Below are 24390 nucleotides of genomic sequence, written 5' to 3'. Positions count from 1 at the left end.
TTTCGCAATTAAAATACAGCTATATAGAGCTGATCAATAATTTTGCTCTGGGAATCCGTAGACCTGACACAGTTTATATCTTGTACGTTGTTTGCATTTGCGTTGAGGAAATTATATTTAAAAATAGTATTGAGAATCGAGTTAAGATTTCTCCCTGCCGAAACTGGATAGCAAACAGATTGAACCGATCGAGTTCTGTACTCGCTTCGGTGTAAAACAGCCAATGCGATGCTTCTAAAAAAGCCATACCATTTTCCAGTACCTGATAGTCTGCTTCCGTGGACAAAACGAACGTTTGCACTGCGATAACCAAGTTAAAGCTTTAATCGAAAGGGTACACTACGTGCATTACAAGTGGCAGGTCTCATTTCATGCTTACTTAATTATTCGAAATCAACTACTCCCCCTCGAACGTACGAAAAAAAATGGATAAATCCCAACACAGAATTTGCTGGGCGAGTTGCTCTCGGGCCGCGCGCACTGACAGCTGACAGCGAGCGCGCGATGCTCTCGAACAATGCACAGGGCTGAATAAAACAAAGAAATTTCCAGAGCGAAAAGCCGGCCGTCATTTTCGGGCCGACGCTGCGACGCGCGCGAGGGAGAAGACAGCAGCGGCGGTGGCGGCAATGTCAGGCAGAGTCATGCACGCGCGCGAGTATTTATCGGGGAAACGGGGGACGCGCCGGGCCCATGAATTATGAAAAATCATCGCTCCGTGGAGCGAAAACTCAATTAACACGACCGACAGACTCGGGCTTTCGCGTCTCAATGAACATCCATAATCGGACGCTAATACCCGGCTGCCAGTCGCGCCATTCAAACGCAGAGTCGTGACCATAACGCGGATGTGCTCCTATTGCGATGTGTATATGCCGTCAGGCAACGGAGCGCGCGTTGCAGCACTGCAGCCATCAGACACGGGGGACTGTATGGAGTGCGAATCTAGTGAAAGTTTAATGATCAGGGTTCACTTGAAAACTTTCGAGTTGAAGTGCTCCTGAGTCTTAAATAAGTGACAAGTACTCTACGTCCTCGTCGTACTAGATGTCCACAACCCCCCGGGCCATAGGACCTTTGGATCCTGTGGCGTCGGGAACGGTTGGCTAACAGAGTCGGGCTAATTTCGAATGCGAATGGATGGGATAGATGGGCGTATCTTTTGAGTGTTAGACAGTCGGGCTTTCGGGTCCGTCGTGTTGCATGAGCAACTTTTCGAATGCGTACTTTTTCTCGAACGCGAACAATTTTCCACTCGAATGCGTAACGTTTCGAATGCGTACCTTTTCGAATGCTGTAGGCTTCGCGCATCGTTCTGTCTCCTTCGCGTTCGCGTGTAGGAAGCTTTGCGGCGCTGCGGGGCTCCCCTGTTGAATGAGAGCGCTCCTTGTGAGCGTCTCCAGTTAGCTTGCTAACACTTCGAGACTGACAAGTTTGTCGGTGTAGACCAGGCGGTCGGGGATACGTTGCCCCCGGCCGTTTCAAAGGGCCATCCGCAATCTCGCCTCTCGGATTCACAAATCGCGCCGCCCCACAAGGTGCGATGGAATGAATCTGGAAGGCGATGCGGTAACGTCTGAGTCTGCGTTGATGGCTTGTTGGTCGGCTTTCGATTGTTGTGCGGAACGAGGTGGTTGTGGGACTCTCGATTCGAACAGGCTACATGGCCCTCAACTCTCGAAAGTTTTGCGCGCTCGTTCAGACGGTCGCCACCTAAGTGGGGTGACTGGTTTACCGGTCGTCTCGCGAAGGTGGTTGAATCGAAAAGCAATGCGTGTGGGGAAACTTAGAGATTTTTCTTGCGTTGCTTAATCGGAGAAGCAATGCGTGTGGACGGTGTTGGGGGTTTCGCGGGGAGTCGTTCTGCCGGGTGGCTTGCACGCGGAGCTACAGTTATAAGGGGTTTAGTGAAAGGACTCGCGCGCGCGGGGTCGATGTCCTTTCACGGACTTAGTACTGAAATTAATTAGTTGTAAAAGCAATGCGCGTGGGGGGACTTTGATTTATTGGGATAAATGTAGAAGTAACGCGTGTGGGGACTTAGTATTTATTATAGATGTAGAAGCAATGCGTGTGGGGGGACTTTGTATTATTATGGGTTTTAAGCAATGCGTGTACAGCTCCTGACGTGATCGATCCGCTTGCGGGACCACTCCTCGCTTGTCACTTTGGTCGACTGGGTCATGGCGCGCGGTTACGAATCCCTTGCGGCTAGCTCCCGCCTGGGCTCCACCCAGCGTGTATTAGGGTGCTCTGTGTAGAAATGCTTCACGTGTTCGGAGAGCTATGCGTGGAGTCTACTCTATCCCCTGGGGTCCACCCAGGGTCTCAGGACTTTCCGTCTCAGCCGTCAACCCGAGTCGGGACGGCTGCGACTGGCTTGAATGGACGTTTTATTTTTTTTAGGTGTGCGGAGGGCGGCGCCTGTCACTCGACGGGCACTACAGGCTGATTTGCTTGACCGCACAGGACCCTGGGGGTGTGTGGGTCGAGCTCGGGTAAGGTGCGAATCGCGTTATGGGGAGGATCGGCCGCAACAGTGACCCGGTTGTACCCAGTAGATCTATCTACACTGACTTCGGACTCTCTGGTTTTCCTGCTTCGCTAGCGGCTCTTTTCCTGTGACCCCAACACCGAGCGTCTGTACGGGCGAGCATCGAAGGGAGGCGTGACCGGGGTTGCGTTCGACGGCTTCGAGGGGGGGGGGGCGGAGTGTCCGAAAACCTTCACCCCCCCCCCCTGGCGTGGTGACCGTACGCGTCAGGTTCATCAAAACCACGGCCCCGGTAGCCGCCGGGGTAAATTCGGGAAAGAGTGTACTGCTCGACGGGCACCGAGGTTAGCCCGGAAGCCTCGGGGAAATCGGTGGGAAATCCTCCGCAAAACGTGCTCTTTTAAGCTCGATCTTCGTAGGCGGGTGGAGCACGGGAGGGTGGACATCGACAACTCGGGGTGGAAGGGCTTGCGCGCCTCCTAAAAGGACCTCCTAAACCCAAAAGACGGCACAGGCCCTATTATCGCAGGGTAGCCTGATGGGGGCGAAGACGCTCTGAGCATGGCCGTTGTTAGGGCATCGGAGTTTTAGGTCAGTACCGGAGGGAGGCGCGTCAGTACGATCAGCTAACGTCCATGGCATCCAAAAACATAACACCTACGATTACTATGGATTCAGAGAATGCGCCGGAGCATACTTTGAACCCACCCACGAGCACAGATTCAGCAGCGAGCCTCGGGTTTGTGTAGAACACGGGCATTCAACGAACCAGGATACGGAGCCTCTCAAGCGTTTCTAGCGTGGCGAGCGACGAGAATTCGGGCGCGGGGCAGGAGGGCGAGCGATTTACGAAAATGGCTAAGCGTAAAAGGGAGGAGGCGATCTCCGACGAGATTGAAAAAGGTAATCCCTTTGAAAAGAGAAACGGCGAAATAATGGAGGTCCGTAAAACATTTAAACTCGCGGCCCTTGATTTGCGAAACATATGCTCAATCGAAAATGATAAGAACCGATGTAAGCTCAACAAGGGCGACCTTACCAAGTTTAGATCGGTTCTTAGCGCGGCCTTACAGATCGTCGAAGACGCGATAACCGAGAAGTACGACTACGGAATAATTTTAAAGTAGAAGACTGAGCAGGTGCGGCAGCTACAGGAGATACTGTCAACGCGCCCATGTACTTATGCAGATGCAGCAGGAGGAGATGGGCGAATGAAGAAGACGCCGGCGTCCAGGCGTCCCCCATCAGCAGCGGTGTCAAAAAGCCGAAGACCAAAGCCCTAGGGAGGCCGACTGCCAAAGTCGTTGTGTCAGGCAAAGGCGAAGACGGAGAAAACTTGAACGCGGAGGCCATCAAAGGCAAGCTCAAGTCCTCGTAAATCCGGTCACGGCGGGAATACGAGTAAAAAGCGTCCGCGTTGCAAAAACCGGGAAGGTCTACGTAGAGACCAACAGCAGGGACGAGGGGAAGAAGTTCTCGGAGCTGCCGCAGCTTCGGGAGGCTGGCCTCGTCGCTGAGATGCCGAAAGGGAGGAAGCCTAGGCTGATTCTCTATGACGTGCCAAGGACGATGGAGCATGGCGAGGTAGGAGCGGCCCTTCTATCAATGAACGCCGATGTGTTCGAAGGGATCGAATGCTCGGCGTTCAAGAAGGACTGCAATTTCCTATTCCGGACAGGGAAACGAGACGCGGACGTGGTGCACTGGGTCCTCGAAACATCACCGGAGATGAGAGATCGGTTGCGCGAGCGGGAAAGGCTCTACCTCGGGTGGAGGAGATGTAGAATACAAGACTACATCTTCCTCACTCGATGTTACAAGTGCCAAGGCCTTGGCCATATAGGCAAGTACTGTAAGGCCAAGGAGGAGTCATGTGGGTACGGTGGTGGACATAAAAAGGAATCATGTCCCTTAAGAGAACAGCCAGCGAAGTGCGCTCTCTGCTCGCGCAGAGAGAAGCCCAGCGACTACAGTGTCATGGTCCCGAAGTGTCCTTCGTACAAGTCGGCCTACGAGGCATACACGCAAAGTTTTGAGTACGGGGGCCCAGTGCGGTAACAATGTCCTCGACGGTAAATGTACTCCAGCATAACCTAGGTAGAGGTAAAACATCGACCGCGGAACTGCGGGATGCCGCGGCGTCTGCCAGGGCTTCCGTGTTACTTGTGCAGGAGCCTCACGTGCGTGAGGACATTGGAGTGATAGGGCTTGGCTCTCTACCGAACAGGGTACTCACGGGCGTGAAACCGGGCGAACGTCCCTGGGCCTGCATCGTGATTACGGATCGCTGTCTGGACGTGGTGGTCCTCCCGCACCTCAGCGGTCCCTTTTGCGTGTGCGCGTACGTTTCCACGGTGGTGGGCGACTTTTATGTAGTATCGGCGCATTTTCCACCTTCGCAACCCCTGGATTCGCATCTGCGTATGCTGGGGCGCATTCACGATGGTATACGCTCGTCTAAAGTTATACTCGGTATCGATGTTAACGCGTGGTCAATGAGGTGGGGCTCCAACATCACCGACCGGAGAGAGGAGGTGGAGGAGTTCCTTGCAACGACCGACTGGCTCGTTGTCAATGAGCCTGGCCAGCCGCCTACCTTTTCAACGGTGAACGGCGAGAGCCACATTGACATCACGCTGGTCGGATCCGAGCTCTTAAACCGAGTTCGCGAATGGAACGTTAGGGAGGGTTGGACGAGTAGCGACCATCGTGTGATACAGATCACGTTGGGATCGCCAGAGCCCAGACAACTTGTCCGGACACCGCGTTACAATATTACTAGAGCAAACTGGGATGGATTTAGAGACTACGTAACCTCGAACCTCGATACTCTCGATCAGGTCATCACCAGTTCAGAAGATCTTGAACTGGCAGCGTCCGCGTTGGGTGGGATTTTTCATCGCGCCTGCGCTTCCAATAACAACATTCCTAGGAAGAAGCACTTTATTAGGTCTGTCCCCTGGTGGACCCGGGAGCTTACCTCCTGGAAAAGGAGGGTTAACAAGGCGCGCAAGGCCTATCAGGGAGTCAGGCGGTCTCCTGGGGCGTCAGAGCTGAGGAGGATAGATAGTGCGTTAAAAAGGGAGTATAATAAGAAGGTGTATCTCGCCAAGACGGGAAGTTGGAGAGAGTTTGTGACCACAGATGGGAACGAAGAAGCTTACGGAATTGTAAATAAAATTATCAGGAAACGGTTTACTCCGGACACAGCTCTCTCTAGCATAAGCACGAATGGGGGAGCTACCTTGGACTGGCGAGATACGGCCGATAAACTTCTCGGCGCTCTCATCCCGGACTGCCCGCTGGGCGATCGGGTGGACTTGCACGATCTTTGTCACTCATTCCCGGAGAGCGAAGCGGGGGCTGCCCCCTACTGGACCGCCGGGGAGGTGACGAAGGTCATCAAGTCTCTTCCTAGGAGTAAGGCGCCGGGTGGCGATCTGATCGAAGCCGCGATGATTAAGACCATGGCGAACTCTCCTGAGTTCGTGGGGGCTCTGGTAAAGATATACAATAAGTGTCTTGATTTCGGAGTATTCTCTTGTAAATGGAAACGCGGACTTATTAGAATTTTGCTTAAATCGGTGGAGAAGGACCCAGCGGTCCCCGGTTCGTATCGACCCATTTGCCTCTTGCTTTTGTTTGGCAAGATCCTTGAAAAGCTAATCAAATTGCATTTACATATGGTGCTAAATCACCCGGACTTCGCCTCAACCCATCAGTACGGGTTCAGGGCCGGGCGCTCCACGGAGGACGCACTTTCTGAGTTACGGAGGAACGTTGATTCCTCCAGTAAAAAGTATGCCCTGGCGCTCCTTTACGACGCCAAGGCGGCTTTTGATCATCTCTGGTGGCCAGCACTGATTCACGACCTTCAACGAAGAGGTTGCCCAAATAACCTCCTAATCTTGATTGGAAGTTATTTGTCAGGTAGAGTTGTGGAACTCGCCGGTAACTATAACTCTCTGGAGAAGAACGTGACGAAGGGCTGTCCCCAGGGATCTATATTGGGTCCAGATTTCTGGAATATCGTCTTCGACACTCTGTTGAAACTCCTGGGGGGCCTGGACCTGGACATTAAGATCATCGCGTACGCAGACGACCTCCTGGTCCTAGTCGAGTCGAATAGCCGGAGACTGCTCGAGGTTGGCGGGCATGAGGTCACAGACACGGTGCAGGATTGGTTCGTCAGGAATAAACTGATCCTCTCTGAGAGCAAATCAGAAATGATTCTGCTAAAGGGAGCTCTCCCCTCTAGGGATCCGATTATACAGATAAATAGTAGAGCACTAGCGTTGGCGGAGAGTGTGAAGTACCTTGGCGTCCATGTTGGCGAGAGATTTTCAATCGCTAAGCACCTGCTTGCAGCAGGATCCAAGTGCCGGTTGGTCTTTGATATCCTTGCTCGCTCGGCCAGGGCGAACTGGGGACTTCGTTTCAGATCTCTTGATATAATTTACAAGGGAATCTTTCTGGCGATCATGTGTTATGGGGCGGGGGCCCGGGGGGGGGGGATCTTGTGAGAACGAATCAACACAGGCAAACGTTCCTGAGCATACAAAGGACCATACTCCTACGGGTCACCAAGGCCTATAGGACTGTCTCCGGTGATGCACTATGTGTAATTGCTAGGGCGATCCCCCTGGACTTGGTCATCCGGGAGAGAATGATTCTGTACATGATACGGAAGAACTTAGAGGCGGGATTCGGCAGGTTCAGGTTCCAGCCGGGTTCAAGCAAAGTAGAGGCAAAGAGAGAATTACGCGAAGCAATTCTTCGGGAATGGCAGATGCGCTGGGAGACCTCCAGCAAGGGCAGGGAAACATATTCATACTTTCCAGACGTCACGAAAAGGGTACGTAGTGACTGGGTGAGACCTGGCCACTACATGGCGCAGGCACTAAGCGGTCATGGGGACTTTAACGCGAAACTTCACTCCTTCCGGCTTAAAGAATCCCCCCTCTGCTCGTGCGGGATGGAGGAATCCTCGTCGCATCTGCTATTCGACTGCGAACTGTAGAGCGAAATTCGATCGGAGTTTGCTGCGAAGCTGGGGGAGGCCAGACTCGAATGGCCTCCCCAACGCCAACGATTGATGGACAAAGATCTCTATCGAATCTTCGAGGACTTTGTTATGGCGGTACTGAAAGAGAAAGCAACGCGGGCGGCCACCGAGCAGGCCCAGGCTGTAAACTAATTAATGGTTAAATAAAGAGTCTTTCAAGCCTCAGGGAGGGCGGGAGGGCGCAAGCCTTCTTGTCCGACGGGCCTGGCGAACCCGGGGCCCGAGCAAGTGAGAGAGCGATATGGAGGCCTAGTGTCGACTAATCGCGAGTCGCAGCTTGGACCTGGTCGGTGGATTTCGAGCCGGCTCACGCGTGAAGAACACGCCGTACCACCTTGGCAACTGCGCGCGGGCCGAGGATGCACGGAACGAAGCCGGATTACCGTGGACATGGGCAAGACGAACATCTTACTCTGGGCGTATGGGAAGAGGGACGTTTGGCAAGACAGCGATTGTGGTGGTTCGGTTTCCCTAGTTTACTAGTTTTAAGGAAGGACTTCTGTCGACGACTCCGCCTCCCCGAGGTCCCCGCTGGTAACGTCGTGTCCTTTCGGGTCCATCTTTTTGGGCTCCTAAGGGCACGGCGGCAGAATGGAGTCAACCCGGACGGGGGGGGGGGGGGGGGGTCCTAGCTACTCTATGATCGGGCACTGCCCGTGAGAGTGGTGGTTTTTCCCTGAACGGCCTCCCTTGGCGGTGTTTCTCGCGTCGATAGTGGACAGGTAAACCTTGATTTGAAGACCGGTGATATAGGGCTCCACCCGAGGTGCACCATGCCCCACTGGCGAGGGTGTCCTCACATTACATGTATGGAGTGCGAAGGGCAACGACGTGGGGGTGAACTGCGTGAAGGATACAGTGAACGCGCGCTGTAACAAAAAGCTTGCGCTTTTGTACAATGTCAAAGGAGGCGAAGTGCTTTTGCTTTTAAACTTGATAAAGCCAGATTCACGAGATGATTTGATGATGATTTGTCGCATAATTTTAATTCATGAAACTAATGCGAATATTGTTACAAACGGAGAGGAGACAGAGTCGAAAGCGAAAAAAGTAGACAACGGGACTCGAACTCGCGGACCCGAAAGCCAGAGGCCTGTGCTCTAACCACTGAGCTAACGTCTACGATGCATCCGAAGCGCATGCATCGCAGTACGACTCAGACGCTCCACTCTTATCGCTGACTCGTCTCGCTGCTCGCGTTGCAGACGTGTGCGTCTGTGACAATATTTACAAAGAAAATTTTGCTTTCGTAATGATTGTATACAAGCGCAGAGAAAAGCCATTTCTGCAATGACGCCATCTAATCCCCCTCCCCCCTACCCTCCCCACTCCTATACCTTAGTACTACGATAACTATGCTATGACATCCGGTCTAACCTACTGCCCCTCCTTCTATTTTTGGTATAAAATGATTGCTTGAGCCGTCAAACCGGCATTCGAGCATCAACCGCTTCAACAGCTCTACTCACTTTTGTTGCTAAGCCGTGAAAATGGCTTCTCAACGATAGCAGGAAAGAGTAATTAAATAATGCCCGCAGGAAACTAAGACTCTAGTCATCAGTCATTGCCTTAAAGGAATGCGGGACGTCAAAATTTCCCGTCTTAATGTTCTAAAGTCAACCCTACGCGGGTGGCTTAGTGATATTAAGAAGCAGGAAAACGAACCACAGAAGAGACAGCGCAAGAAAGCTAAGCCAAGCGAGGAGCCCAAGCCTAGCGGAACTACTAAAGACCATGAGATTTAGGCAGTGCCTGGCGAGGAGAGCTAGTAAGAGAAGAGACGACGCGTCGACTCCAACGTCTGAGAGGTCTAAGAAGTTCGACAACATCCTGGAGCTGAGGAGGAAAAGGTCAACAATGACAACGAAGGTAAGGAAAATCTTGAATATCTTGAACAACTTGAGGAGATGTCGTTCCAAAAGCTTCGAAAATACGCCACGGGGTATTTTGTATTTCCAAACTTCTAGAAAAACAGAAAGTCCGATCGAATTTTTCTTTCGGTAAAACGATTCATTAAACTTAACACTACGGCGCTACAGACTTCGTTTTTCATTTGCAAGCTTTATTTAAAATGTTTTATGTAAAATTTGATTTTAAGGTTGGCGCTGGAATCGCATGAGTACGACGAAGTACGCGTAAACATCCGTTCGCAATTCCAAGATTTTAGAAAAAAAAAAGTCCGATCGAAATTTTGTTTCGGTAGAACGATTCATTAAACTTAACACTAAGGCGCTACAGACTCGGTTTTTCATTTGTAAACTTTATTCAAAAAGTTTTATGTAATAGAAAAACAGTGTTTTTTGGGACGACATCCCCTAAACCTGAAAAACAAATTAAGTACCTCAAAAATTTGGGCTTGATTCATACATCAAAATTAGCAATATCTAAATCTTTACTAGTAAATAGAACATGGAATTCAATTGCTCAGTATATGAGCCTGGCCAAACTTTGCTGATAGTGATTCCAGTAGAAATAAGCGGAATAAGACTCAATATGACAGCCACTTCATCGGTAAGTGTTACTAAATTAGCATTGTAAATAATATAAGGTTACAGTTGCTATATGGGAACGTAAAAAATAGCAACACATTCTTAATACAAGATAGGTATCAAGACGGTCTTAAGCCTGTGTAAACACAGAGAGAAAATGTTTCTGCAAAAATTAAATTGCATAATTATTATTAATTTTACTATACTGAGAGAAAGATAAGGTTGTTGTATAAATAGTAGTATATTATGATACTAGTGCGGTAAAGTAGTTTCACCCTCGTGGGGACAATATCGTCCGTGCGAAGCGAGGGTGATAAAACGCCGTGCATTAATGGGCTGCTTAGTTCACGAGTATTGAATACAATTTTATAGCACAGCTACTTAAATCCGCCAAGTCACGCCTCTCCTTGATCTAAGCAGTCCATTATTGTACCGTGAGGTTAGCGCACGAGTGTAGCGAGTGATAGACTACTTAGGTCACGGATAGACGTGACTTAAACGTGGATTTAAGCCACACTGTGCTATAAAATAATGAATGTAATTAAAAGTTGTTTAAATAATTGAAGACAGCGTGAGACATCATATCCTACTTTTGAAGAATGCAGGATTTTAATTTTTACAATAACTTTTTAACTAAGAGCGATGAACTAGTGATGAAATACCTTTTTGGATAATGACGAGAGTTGCCGAATCAAATGGGATTACATTCATTATTTTATTTCTTAAATTGGCTGATCTGATATTTGAGCCCAAAATACCGAAAAAGATCAAAATTTAGAATTTTCATCTTATGCAATCCTAAGTTACTTTGCATAATATTCTGTTATAATATTGAATATTATCACAAAATAAATATAAATTTTATAGTACAATATTTATATTATAGTTGCTTCAGTGCGGTTTACTATCACATTAATCTCATCCCCCGCGATTCAAGTAAAAATTGTTCGTGCTAGTGGGTGATAGTTTAATTAATGCATTTCGCAAACTGTTATTTTTAGCTTGTTTGCTTGTTTGACATTATTCTCGATCATATTACGCAAGAATGCAGTTCACGTTCGTCAATGACAAGTTGCACCGTGCGCGATAAGACCAGCAGCCGAGTAGGAGCTCACTGCTCACACAATATTACACGTACGAACGTTAGAATGTAAAATGTTTTGAGCCAATAAGTATTTTCGGCCCAAATCGCAAATGTGAATAATTGCCGCTGAGCTTTCGAGACAAGTACGATAATTTGAGGGAACACGCGAGAAATATAAATGTGCGGATCAGGTGCAAAAAAGCAGATGCTGCGCTTCTTATATTGGATTCATTTAACCTGAATGAAGCTCTAATTGCATGAAAATCGAGCTGTCAGCAGAAATAAAACAATCGACATCGAATAAATTATTCGTCTCCGGGTTCTCGGTTTATCACTGGCCGACTGTCACCTCAATTTGTCTCACTGTCGGCGCGGGTACGGAGACGCCGTGCGCTGCAACCGCATGCATTTCAATCGTCTCGCCGCAAAGAGAGATAGAGAGAAAAAGAGGAAGGGGATGGGGGTGCCGACAGTAGAAAATATCGCCAAAAGTTTTTAGCTTACATTACCGAGGCGCAAATTAAATTAACCTGCAGCTCGATAATGAGAATACGAGGCCGAAGAGCGCGCGGCGGGTGGGATACATCAGGCTCGGAAAACGAGAAAGTTCGTCGAGGGTTAGAAGCGCGAAAAGCTGTCAGACAGGCAGCAGCGGCGGCTAAAACTTCGCGCACCATAAACTTGGTCGTGTGCTCGCGAGTGCGTGCGCGCGCCATTACGCCAGTATGCAAATCACGAACGGATCCCTACATCCGACGTCGAGCCATCCAAATGTCTGCTCGCCGGATAGACGAGAGATAGACGCGGAGAGGACCGCCGCGCGCACGCGAGTCTAACGAACTCGCAGCGCCCTCCCACGCGTGTCTGGTTATGTGTAATATATCGCATGGACTTCCCCGTGCATGTGTGTGCTACTGATTGGTCCATTCAGACATCGCATTCTTTCTCGCGTGACTGGCTCGTTCCTATGGGGACGTTTCATATTATCGGAATCTCCGAGCTTTATCGGCAAAACGAAGAGTCGTTATCTGAACTCTCTCGTGAACTGCTATACACCTTATTAGGATATTTTCGACGCGACGCGGAGGTGAGGTTACGCGCGAAAAGCGAAAAAGCTGTTCCGTAAGCTCAGTCGCTTCCCTCTAATTTAGAAAGCTCGCGGCAACGAACCAGCGCGGGGACTTTTATCGGTAAGGAAATATCCCCTGGGCGGTCCGAGGGTTAACTCGCAACAGTGTGCAGTGTTTCGCCGGCGACGAGACAAGCAAGAAGGCGGTCACAGGAGCGCTGGAAAAAGAGAGCAAACGAAACAGCCGAGCCAAGAGAGCGTATCTTTTTCCGTGAACCCGCTTAAGCCGGCGTGGCGCGCTCGACTTAAGCCAAGCTCCGCGTCCCGATAAGAGTCCAAATTATGTAAATTGAACGCTGATCGAGATTCAGAGATAATCTTGCCTGTCGCACTGATTCCCGGACAGAACGCGAGCTCTCCGTACACGTGCTAATAGGTTTACTCGCGGCGCGCCGTCGGCGTCGTCGTTGTGTATAGACATAGAGAGAGAGAGAGAGAGAGAGAGAGAGAGAGAGAGAGAGAGAACGCGAGAGAAAGGGAAAGGGTTGCTGCGGGCTTACACACGCGTGCGACAAAGATCACAGGCAAAAATGTTTGCCAAAGGGGAAGCCTGTAGTCGTTCTCGGGGATTAGCATGCATATGGCCGGTCTGTATGCAGATTTGTAATTTTGAGTTTTGCGCGCGACTCTTTGTCGTTATCTGTCTGATGGTCTCCGGCAAGCCGTGTGTCGGAAGCCCGATTGATGAGATCGAGTCCCATTTTATCTTTTTGCCCGCCGTACACGGCCGGCGCGTGCACGCGGCTTTAACCAGGGAATTTCGACTTTTATTTCCTCCGAGCCAAAGAGGATTTGGCAGAAATTTGTATGGCAGCGTACAATCAAACGTAATCTCCCAACGGCAGGAGTGGCAGTGGCTGCGCAGACAAAGCAAACGCAATTACACGTATAAAACCTTGAGTCATTTGTCCGTGATGTCGAGCCGCGCACCTGTCCGAAACTTTCGAGCGCGCTTCGGCCGTGCTTCCAAGAAGCAGCATAAGCGCTCTCTACTCGCACGAAATGCCTGCAGACGAAGGCCGGGGGGAGCCGGAACAAACAAATAATTTCGAAGGTTCTTCCCTTAAATCGTTTCCCTTGCTTATTCAAATATAATTCAGCTTTACGCTCATTGCGGAGTACAATGCGACGAGGCTTTTTCGAGGATTACTCGCAGATAAAACGCGGGGCAAAAATTGGATGCAACGCACTTTTGAATTTTAATTAAACTCACGAAACGCACAGCCACGGCAGCTGCTATCATTATGCTAACGAAGCACGCCTGGCCGATTTCGCATCATTAACGAGTTAGTTTGCTATGATTTCTTTAATGAAAAGTTTTCCTCCTTTCAGTATTCATTTTTTCCGCTACTTGCCCGAGCTCTATTTGGATAGTGGATTCGGGTCACAAGCACAAGTATTCTGCGTACGAGGCTGTGTTGGAACTTTTTCAAAAAGAAAATACGTTTACACTCGTTAGAAAAATTTAAAAAACTTTAGTCCGTATAGCTGTCCATCATTAGCGAGCTGTGCATCATCCAGATTTATCGGTTTATTTACTCTCATTACACGTAATAACGATAATAACGTATTAGTCAAAGTATCGGAGAACAGGCAGTAGAAAAAAAGAACGAAGGAAGTTTCCGACTCCCGCGTCGGTGAAGTTTAATGAGAAAAAACAACGAGGAGCGAAAAAGGGCAGCAGAAATTACACTCTCGGAAACTATTTCCCAGAGTAGCGATAATTTGCAGCGGAGAAAGGTAAACCCCGCGCAGTCTCGGAACGATAAAATGCTTATCAATCGGTAATTACGGCGAGGAGTTACCCCCGGAGTGGGCATTCTATTTAGGGATACAAAACAGCTATATACGCGGGGGATTCCGATAAGGCTCCGCACAAAAAGTGCAGTTAATCCCCGACGGCGTCGCGGAAATTCGGTATTTTTTTCGCTGCAAGACGCAGAGAAAAAGCGAGAACGCGCGAGAAGGAGAGTATACATACCCAAGACAGCTAAAGGTCTCGAAGCCGCAAAGAGAGAGAGAGAGAGAGAGAGAGAGAGAGAGAGCGAGAGAGAGGAGCTCGGCCAGCGACCTCATATCGCCTCCTTCTGTCTCTCCTTCTCTCTTTAGCGTAGCGCAGCCTTTATATACCTTTCAGCATAAAGAAGGAGGGACCGCGAGAGTTACTTACTTTCAATCTGTCAGAATCTCACTCGTTCGTGCTCTGCTCGCAGTCCTCTCGCTGCGGCAGCGCCGAGAAAATACTTCTTTAGTCTCAGCTAACCGCTGTGTATGCTGAGATTTCGGCGATTCTTCCTTCCTCCACCTCCTCATTCTCGAGCTCGTTTGCCAAACTCGAGAAGGTGGAGCGGCCGCTGCTCCGCCGCGCTCGAAGGAGCTGCGCTGAACGACGGCGAGGATGCGTCGCTTGAAGAAACAGCGAGTTCGCCGAAAAATTTTCGAACAAAATTGCACGAGTTTCAAGATCTTTCCAATAATTTTTCCGCTTTCCGATGGGGAGCGAAGAGAAATTATTTGATTTCTATGCTTGATATCATTATTCGAAAGTTAGGATTTTTACCTTGGAATCGGTTACTTCTGACAGAAAGCTTTATAAATGTAAATTTTGGAGTTGTAAAAATTCATTGCAAATGCGTTTTTCGCCTAAAAAACTAATACTTATCACACTTACTTGAACAAATTGCGTAGATGAAAAATTTTGACACATTATTATACAATGATATAATATTTACTGATTGCGTGATAATGATTTCACCTGCATAAAAGTAATGGCTGGCCTAGACGCAATTTGATGGTTAAAAGTAAACGCCCAATTGAATTACGGGAAGATGCAATTTTTTAAACACATTTTTTAGATGTCAAAATTGTGCAAATATTATTACTGGAGGAAAACTCCAGAGGGTAGGCAACAAGAGCAGGGGGGGGGGGTCTGCGAACGGGAGAATCGGGAGAAAGAAAGACGACGCCGAGGAAGTGGCCAAGAAGAAGAAGAAGAAACACAAGGAGAAGAAGCTCGCTCACGTGTACGCGGCGCGCCCCTATTTCAATTGCGAGAAGGCCGAAACTCGAATGCCAGCGAGCGTGGCCCGCATATCGAGAGGTTTATGCACGAGCGCCCGAGACATTGCACGCTAATGTCGCGAATTCCTCGAATAACTCGGTTTTGTAAGCCCGTAAAAACTCAAAATCCAATTAAACCCCATTAAAGCGGTTCCCTCTCTCCTGATAGCTCTTCTTTTGTTTTATTTCCTTCTGTTACACCGCTGCAGCTCCTTCTCCTGACTTTGCTCTTCTGTTTCTCTTTCTTTCTGCTGCTCAGTGCCGTGCTCTGTTTTGTCGTCGGACCAGCGCTCGCCCTTGTTCGGTCTGCGGCTCGCGAAAAAACAAAAACGAGCTGCGGCGCGAGAAGCATTACCTATTGAGTTAGCGATGACCGAAGAACCGTATACAGCGGGAGAAGAGATCATCGCGTGGGCTGTCAAGTTATAGCATATATTCATATAAATATTTTCCGCGACTGTGGTGTTTTTTCCTCAACGGCATCTACTTACATTGCTTGGTATGAATATTACTATGTTGCATAATATATTCGATAGAAGGAGTAACTTCGAGTTCACTTGCATGCGAATTCACTTGAACTGGCTGCGTATACTCACCACCGAATTTGAAGTTATTCGTTCCGTCAGGTTTTCACCACTATATACACAAGCGTGTATCAGTATAGTTCAGAATAATTATCGATCAAACTGACAGTCTTTGAAAATCGTATTCTCTTGTAATTATTGTTTTAATGAAATCGCCGTTGACTGAGAGTAGAGCCACTATTCATATTACGGCTGTATGGAAGAGCAAAAAGGACCACACTTACGCAGAGAGCTGGGAAGATTCAGACTAAGGCCTTAGAAACAATTGTTCGCGTCGAGTTAATGAATAATGGGGCGCGAAAAGGCGACCTGTTGCTAGAAAATCGCACGCGCGCGTTTGCAATTGAAAACGTGAACGTCAAACTAGGAAAAGAAGAAGGAGGAGGAGGAGGAGAAGAAGCCGAAGCAAAAGCATCAGTGCGGAAGAAGGGAGAGCGAGCGAGAAGGAAGAAAAGAAGCTCGTTCAGTATCTCGTTCTCTCTGTCTTCGACTCGAACGATCGACTCTCGTCTTCTCTCTCCCTCTCTCTTTCTCTTGCGTTCTCAGGTCGTATACCAGCGCGAGCTGCAGAAGCGGCAGAATCTCGAGGAGAGCAGAGAACGAGCCTCCAACCGGTCCGACAACTTTTTAACGAGACGAGGCTAAGGGAGAAGAAGCAACGGCGAACGCGAGGCAGCCAGAAGAAGTCGGAGAAAAAGAATAAGAGCGCACTTGCCTCTCTTTCCTTCTCTTTAGGCCCGAAACGAGCGAGAGAGAAGAGGAGAGAGCGAGGGAGAGAGAGAGAAAGAGAGAGAGAGAGAGAGAGAGAGAGAGAGAAAAGAGCGTGCAAACTGCTCATACACACACGCGCGCACACACACACACACACACAACAAGGACGGATCGTAGACTGCAGGCGAGTATTGGAAAAATTGTTTATAGTCGAGCGCGCCGAGGGTATTTTACAAGCGGAGACGCCAGTCTGAGAGTGAATGAGTCGCGCGATGATTACGAGCGACCGAAAAGCCCCGAGTTACGAGCGAAATCGTCGTCCCCCGCCGCAAACTGGAATAACGAGTGTGCGCGCCTGTGCCTATACACCGATTCGAATTGATAGAGAGATACTTTGTGCGCCGATATACCTATAGCGCGAGGAGGAAAGGAGTCAGGAAAAAATCTTTTAATTTAGAAGTCCATAATTTTGCGATAAACGCGCGCGGAGGCGGACACGGGGCCTTTAAATATCATCATTTCGGTACTTTACGCGGCTCGATTCCGCGCGGCGCTGCACACAATGATTTTTTCTCCTGGCTCGTTTCCAAACTCGAGTTACGGCGCGTGCTAAATTATACATGTACGCAGCGACGGGGGGAATTTTTCGCGCGCCTCCGCGTTTAACGTTTTGGAAATTTTCGCGTTAATTCAGCCGGGCCGAACGTGAGGCCCGTCGCTGCCACGCATTCTGAGCTCCTTTCTTCGCAGAACGCTAATTGCCGGCCAAAAAGACGTTTAATCGACTCCGAGGGGAGGGACCGCGCATCGGGTGTGCGTACTTTATAAACAAATGCCGACTGTGATTCATGCGGCCTTTCAACGTTTCCCCCCTTTCGGCAGGGACGAGTCGAGATCGGCCGATATGCAGGGAGACGATCTCGGCTTACAGCCGATCGCGCGATCTAGTGTGAGCGAGCGCGCGGATTTTCTCTCCGCCGCTGCAGCCGCGCGCGATTATTATTAATCCTCCTCCTCGCGGAGCAGTCCTAACCGTTGCACGCTTCTTTTGTAATTCAATAAGGGAGCCCGGCCGCGGCCGGCGCTATTTATACACCGGCTGCTGCTGCGCTGGCTGCCGATCGATTGATCGGTGACAGCGGTGAAGACAAGTTGATTCTTCGGGTTAATGGAGGCGCTTGCGCTCGGCCCTCCCGATCTCGCCGCTGCTGATGATGTAGCGAGGAAATTGATTCGGATGGCAGGGACATTTATAACGGCCGACTCGAGGTGTATACTTGAGAGATTTAAGAACGGCGGCGCTGAGTACGGATGGCGCCGCCGCCGCAGCCGCCGCTGCATGAATAACGCTTTTCGATTATGCTCGCTTATTTGTGGCCAATAAAGAATACATCCCACCGGCTGCAAGAGTATACACGCGCTGTCGAACTCGCGCGCGTGCGATACGAGGGTAAGCCGGGCGACTGGAAGGAACCATCATTTTACGCTCGCGCGGGAATAAATATGCGTGCGTGTAGTCGGCGTAGTGTATGGGAAATCGAATACCAATCGCCGGCTTTATTTGCGGCGCCGCGATTGTTTCGATGCTTTATGCTGCATCGAAAGCGTCACTTTCGCGAGGAGCGAGATTTAAGAAAAAGTGACATCTGAATTTCATAAAATTTTTCAGGGACAAAAGAAGTACCTTTCTGTGAAAATATGTGAACGCGATATTAAATTCTGACGCGCGCACACACACAGCTCTGGCTTTTGAAATTGCAGCGGTGCAAAATTTAGTGAACTCGTCTGCAGAAAAATAAAAAATGCGCCAGAGTGGGAGTCTCGAAAAAAGTGTGAATATCGCAGAAGGAAGAAAAAAGGTCCGGGCGACGCCCAAAATGGTTTCTCGCTCATTCAGCTCGCTCTGTCGACGACCGATCAAGCGAAGGAGAAGCGAAAAATTTTCGACACGTAGCCTCCGGAGTGATACGATCTATATATAGTATACGGCGTCGAAGGCGAGGATCGCGCGGCGTCCAATTTGCCAGAAATCAGGCGGTCGCTGAATCAAAACCACTCGGGGCTTCTTGATTTCTCTCTCGCTCTCTCTCTCTCTCTCTCACTCTTTCTCTCTCTCTCTCTCTCTCTCTCTCTCTCTCTCTCTCTCGATTTGGACATTTTAAGGATTTCCGCGCTAATGCGTCCTTTGAGCCCCGAGACGCTCGAGGCGTCCGCCGGGAAAAAAATTGCGCCAGCGGCACGAAATCCCTCACCGGCGAGCAGTTCTGATATTTATACAGGAGGAGGCGTTGATGCGCGAAGACGAAAAAAGATGAGACTCCGATAACGAGTCACATCGCGCATTGAAATAACAGCCGCGGCGCAAATATGTTGTCCGACGTGTTTGTCGTTGCGTTTTACTATGGACGCCGTCATTAAGCGAGTTAAGTGCGGCACAAATAACGCCGGGCGCAAATGAACTGCAACGTAGGCGCCGTAAGCACGGGATTTTTCGGAATAGTTCAGCTCTCGCGCGAGTTCGTCAACATCTCAATAGCACCGGTCCCCGAGTACTGCGACACTCTAAATCAAATCTAGCCGTGCGATAGCGCAAGCGACTCGCGACTCCTAATCTCCGATACGAAATTGAAACGGCGGCATAAATTTCAATCCACAGCCGCACATTTCTCCGCGGACGCGAGGCAACGGCCGCGATTTGTCGCAGTTCGTTACCTCGCGCGTCATTGTTCCGTGTATCCGTAGACACACGAGCGAACGGCATTCCTCGCACTTATAATCCTCCATCCGATAACTTAAACAAACTACGCTCGGCCGGCTCCTTTCTCTCTATTTGCGCGAAACACGTTCAGCGACAGCTCTCGCATTACACTTTTTAATCAAGTAGGTCAGTCGCGTCGACGGCTCGTGCGCGCGCTCGCCCGCGAATCGGGATCGCGATCGGCACGGCGATTTCAAGGCCGCACGGGGCGCTCTTTAGTCGCTTCGCTCGCGCGTGGAAGCGCGGACTGCCGGCGCGCGCGAGCGGGCGAGAGAGAGAGAGAGAGAGAGAGAGAGAGAGAGAGAGAGAGAGAGAGAGAGAGAGAGAGAGAGCGGCTAGCTATACGCGTAATGAGAGGTTAGGCAAGTGCCGATAAATCCAACGAGACTCGGGATTTGTAAATTATACCCTGCTCCATAAAGGATATCCGCCGGATTGGACGGACGAGTTGCTGCTTTTCTCTCCTTCTCGCTTCCTCTCTCCTTCTATCCAGCGCCGTGTGCGTTTCTGTGCCCACACCTCCCCTCGCTTGAAAAACCGCCTGTGCAGAGAGTCTCGAAGCGACTTCTTCTTTCTTTCGCTGCGTCTTCTTCTCTCTTCTCTCTGCCCTCTAACAAGACTCGCTGAAAAAGTCCATCAAATACTTGTATAACGAGGCCTCGGGATTACGACGTCGGTAGATCTCGTACGTGTACATAGGCGAGGAGAGAAAAAAGAAGCGCGAGCGAGTGGATGTATGCATGCGTGCGTGCACCGGCAGAGAGGGGCGAATCCCCACGCGGCCCCGCCGTTACACCATAGACCAGTGCGAACGAGTATTTCTTGTTGTCACGCGAGGAAATCATTAAGCCACGCGTTGCGCTAATAAGCGCCTCGAATTACACACAAATCGCGCGTCTCGTTATTCAATTTAACGGGACAATTATAACGACGGCTGAACGGGGGCGCGAGCCTCGTTGATATACACCTGCACGACGTACGCGCACGTATATGCCCGCTGCCGCGTATACGCTTGGGGAATGCATGTGCACACTACGGCGGCATTTACACACGTTTCCCTCGGTGAAACGGACTCGCGAATATTGTCGAGTGCAGCGACGGTGGCAGCTTCATAACGCCCAGTGTATAATTACGTAATGCGCGCCTCCGAAGGGCAAACAAGCGTTTAATTAGTAATTACGCAGGGGAGGGGGTGCAGCGCCGCGAGTCTGCGAGCTTGACGCTCCGGCGCGCCTGCCGCGCTGCAAAAATCTAATTATGAATCCTCGCGCGCGCGAGGGCCTCAAAGGGCGCTGCCGAGAGATAAAGTGACAGTCGAGGCGAAAAAGCAACCGGAGTGCCAAGAAGCTCGAATAATCAGCGCGTATACGAGCGCGATGAGCTCCTTCTGTGTCAAAGGATCCGTGCCACCGTACCTAATTCGCTTGCGTCATTCATCAGTCTCCGCGCGCTCATGGGGGAGGTAAAGTAAGTCGCGAGGTCGAGACGAGGAGCCGAGTGGAAAGAAGAAGAAAAAGTCACCCGAGCATGAACGCATTACTCGCAACGAGTTGGCTGTTACTACTGCAACGATGCTTGGCTTTTTCCTCTGAAGACTCTTCAGATCGTTTCTCTCGTGCTCTTGATCGCTTGCTTGGACTAAGAATATCCACGTCAAAAAGGAAACCTCTATTTTGACAACTGCGGGAGGCGAAATGAAGAAATTACGAGAGCGTCAGACGAGTCAACTTCCCGGGGCGTCGTCACGAGTCGTGATCCTCGATACGCTAGCGCACACTCGTTCTTCCGAGAAAACAATGCGAAATTGCATTAAATATTCCGTGCATAATTGCAAAAGCCAACATCCTCCTTTAGGTCGTCGTCGCGCGCGTTTTTTTCCGCTCCTGCTGGCATTCTCACTCTCGCTCTTTTCCCTGGCCAGTCCCTCTCTTTCTCACTCTCGCTGCTGCCGCTTCCCGTCGCGACTGGTGCGTGGCCGTGTGTGTTTGCTGTCTCAGCGTTGGGCTTTGATCTGCTACAAAAGAGACAAGGGCCATCCGCGCGCCCCTCATTTAAATGCATAACTCAGGAAATGTGTAACGAACGTTTCACGGGCGAACACCCGCGCCCGCTCTGCATACGTGTATACCTGTCTGTGTTCGCAACCGCGTTCGTATACGTATACATGTGCTGCCGCTGTTGCTGCGCATACACTGTACACAACAGAGCAGAGAAGCTTGCCCGTGCGCTCCCGAAAAACGCGATGGGCAATATTTTTTTCGCCTCTGCTGCCAGTCGCTCGTTCTTTTTCACTTTTTTTTTATTAACGCGACGCGCGCGCGTGTAGGTATATATGTGTGCGCCTCGTTGTTCCTTTTGATCCCTTTTTTTCACACGCTCTCATTTTTTCCCCGCAGCAGTAGCAGCAGCAGTACCGGCCTTTTAGGAGACAGCGAGCTGGAAACTTTTTGACGCGCGATAACTTTTGACGTTTTATGGCCTTGACGGCTCTTTGAATTTTTCGCGCTCGCGCGCCCGCGATTTTTTTCTCTCCGTACCGCCAACGCTTCGAACATTCTCTCTCTCTCTCTCTCTCTCTCTCTCTCTCTCTCTCTCTCTCTCTCTCTCTCTGTTTTTTATCTCGTGCGCGAGCACAGCAACATTTGATATGTTTTTTAATGAAAGTTGACTTACCCGCGATGTCCAATGAATTTCGCTCTGATACGAGCGAGAGTTGTGTACCCGGTGACATTGAGAAGGTGGTATGACTGACTTACCTGTAACAAGAGCAACAAACAAATTCATTGAAAAGGATTTAATAATGCAGAGTGCCATGTAAAACGCTCGCGAGCTTTTTTTTTTATAGCCGTCGTGTCGCCGCGCACTTTTGTTCGCGCCCTTCGGTGTGCGGCACGCTCGCAAAAAAATACCGCGGGCTTGGATGGACTGACAGGCCGGCGCGGTAATAAACTTGTGCGAAAAGTCGGTAAATTCAATCGCTTTTGGATCGCTCGCACAGCAGTAGGGAAGCGACAAATGTAACGGACTTAGTTTCCGATTTTCTATACGACGAATGTACGTCATATCGCGCTATTTATCTCTTGATATTGTTACAGATTCAAGCTATTCCGTCCAAATCTGCACATATCGTGGAATATTTGGAACATTCGTTCAATTAAAGCGCCAATTCTTTGCGTCTACCGGACAACTTTATAGCTGTTGTTTTATTGACAAGCACGCAGATAGTCCAGCTTGATTGTTTTTTAACGATCTTGTTTCACGATCCTTTTTTTACTATGCTGCCTTCAATACTAGGGTACAAGGTCATAGAAAAAATAGTACCGTTACGGTGTACCAGCCTTTTTTCTCTCTTAGTAAATGAGCTACCGAGACTTCGTAATGGCATTCATTTCACTGATTTATTCAATCAAAATCTTCTCCAGCGTTGATGACTAATACACAACGAATTAGCATAACTTGATGAACTGGAACAATAACTTTGCTTTGCTCGATGAGCATATAATTATATTGAAACTAATTAACGAGAAGTTCGTAATTCATCAATCGGCAGAGTCCATTATAGCATGTTCATCTGGATCGTCAAATTACTTTAGTAACAGATTGAAAACATTAAAGCAGGACTTCGGAACAATTCAGTAGAAATTGCCGAGCAGCGGGAATAAAAGTCGAGCACCCTCTGCCGCAACTGCATCAGCCATTCCCTGTGCACGAAAAATCAAAGCGCGCACGCTCGGCATAAGCTGAAACTACGACTCAGAAGCGAGTCAGCTCGTCTCATAAGGCAACGCGCAGAACTGGGAAGCATCTTCCGCAAGGAGAGAAAAATACGTGAAACTCATCTCAACGATCTCATCCCGGGAGCAAAGCGCGCAAAGTAACCCCCGAGGTTTCTCTTCCACGAGCGAGCCACATTCAAAGTCAACGACGTAGTCTCCGTCGTCGTCGCCGCTCCAAAGCAGAAGAAGGTGCAGCAGAAACGGCGGCGGGCGACGACGACGGTTACAATCCGGGCGAGTCGCGAATCGGGAAAAAGTCCCGGTTATCACGGCCCCGCGGCTCGTTAAGGCCGGAAGAGTCGCCCGCATCGCGTAATCGTCGAGAAAAAAATACCGAAGTTGCGCGCAAAACTAGTTCTGCGATTTCTTCGCGTTCGGTCGCATGTGTATACCCACAGTGTCGTTGTGACCTCGTTCTTGGCGTCTCGCCGCTCTATAGGTATACAGAGCGTCGTCTGGTTTGAAGCGCGCGGGGCAGAAAAGCAGAAAGAACTCCCGCAGTGCGTCGTTTTGCCACCCGCGAATATGGATATAAATCGAGCTGTTTTGAGAGATGGAGTGGAGGCTGCATTCCGCGCTCTATTGTTCGATGACGTTTTCTTCCGAGGAAAGTTTATCCGCTGTGTTTGGTAAGATTGAAATTTTGAATTCTGGAAAACTAGAGGATGTAAACGCAGATGAAGTTGAGATCAAGTTCGGACATTGGGAATGCGACAGGGATTTTGACCACAGGAAAAGTTAATTGGACCTTCAAATAAATAATCAATCCGGCGAAAACGAATAAGAAGAATCAATTTTTGCAGAGCAGTTAGCGGTGCGCCAATGTCGAGGTTAGCGCAGTCTGTTTCTCTCATTCTTGGAGAGCGTGCGGAGTCCTCGTACACTTCTTCTCCTTCGCAACTCAGTCTTTCTTACGGCCGCGTTCTTCTGCCCAACTGTCGCGTTTCTACGAGTCTCGCGTATATTGTTGACGGCGAACAAGAGAATCCGCTATTCGCGTCATTAGAAATAAAGAGGCGAGCAAGAGATTTTTGACATTCCAGTTAGCGTTGGAAGGAAACTTAATTACGCTCCTCGTGTTCCTAGCCTTTTTTCCCATTATACGTCTGTCTTTCGAGCTTTGGCTGCCAAGTGCGTGGCGCGGAAAGGCCGCGAGAGGAATCTTTGTTATTTTTACTGTTATGCACAATTCGTCGTCGTGCAGTGTTCGCTGAACCCAGCAGTGCTTCCAAAAATTCAC

The 24390-nt window shown here is 49.6% G+C and overlaps 1 protein-coding gene across 2 annotated transcripts in view; it reads right to left on the bottom strand.

Annotated features, from left to right (window-relative positions):
- The window catches only part of LOC100678665 (lysine-specific histone demethylase 1A), a 235744-nt gene that overhangs the window by 85115 nt on the left and 126239 nt on the right, over positions 1–24390 (bottom strand). Inside the window, exon 11 of one of the 2 annotated variants that reach the window (XM_016987349.3) lies at positions 22048–22130. The exons of the other annotated variant lie outside the window; for it this stretch is intronic. Coding sequence (XP_016842838.1) covers positions 22048–22130 — 83 coding nt within the window. The remainder of the gene's footprint in view (positions 1–22047; positions 22131–24390) is intronic. 2 annotated transcript variants of the gene reach the window in all.

Source organism: Nasonia vitripennis, assembly GCF_009193385.2.
Source record: "Nasonia vitripennis strain AsymCx chromosome 5 unlocalized genomic scaffold, Nvit_psr_1.1 chr5_random0004, whole genome shotgun sequence".
Taxonomy (NCBI): Eukaryota; Metazoa; Arthropoda; class Insecta; order Hymenoptera; family Pteromalidae; genus Nasonia; species Nasonia vitripennis.
Note: the sequence above shows the minus strand (reverse complement) of the source record. Positions and strands in the feature narration are given on the sequence as shown.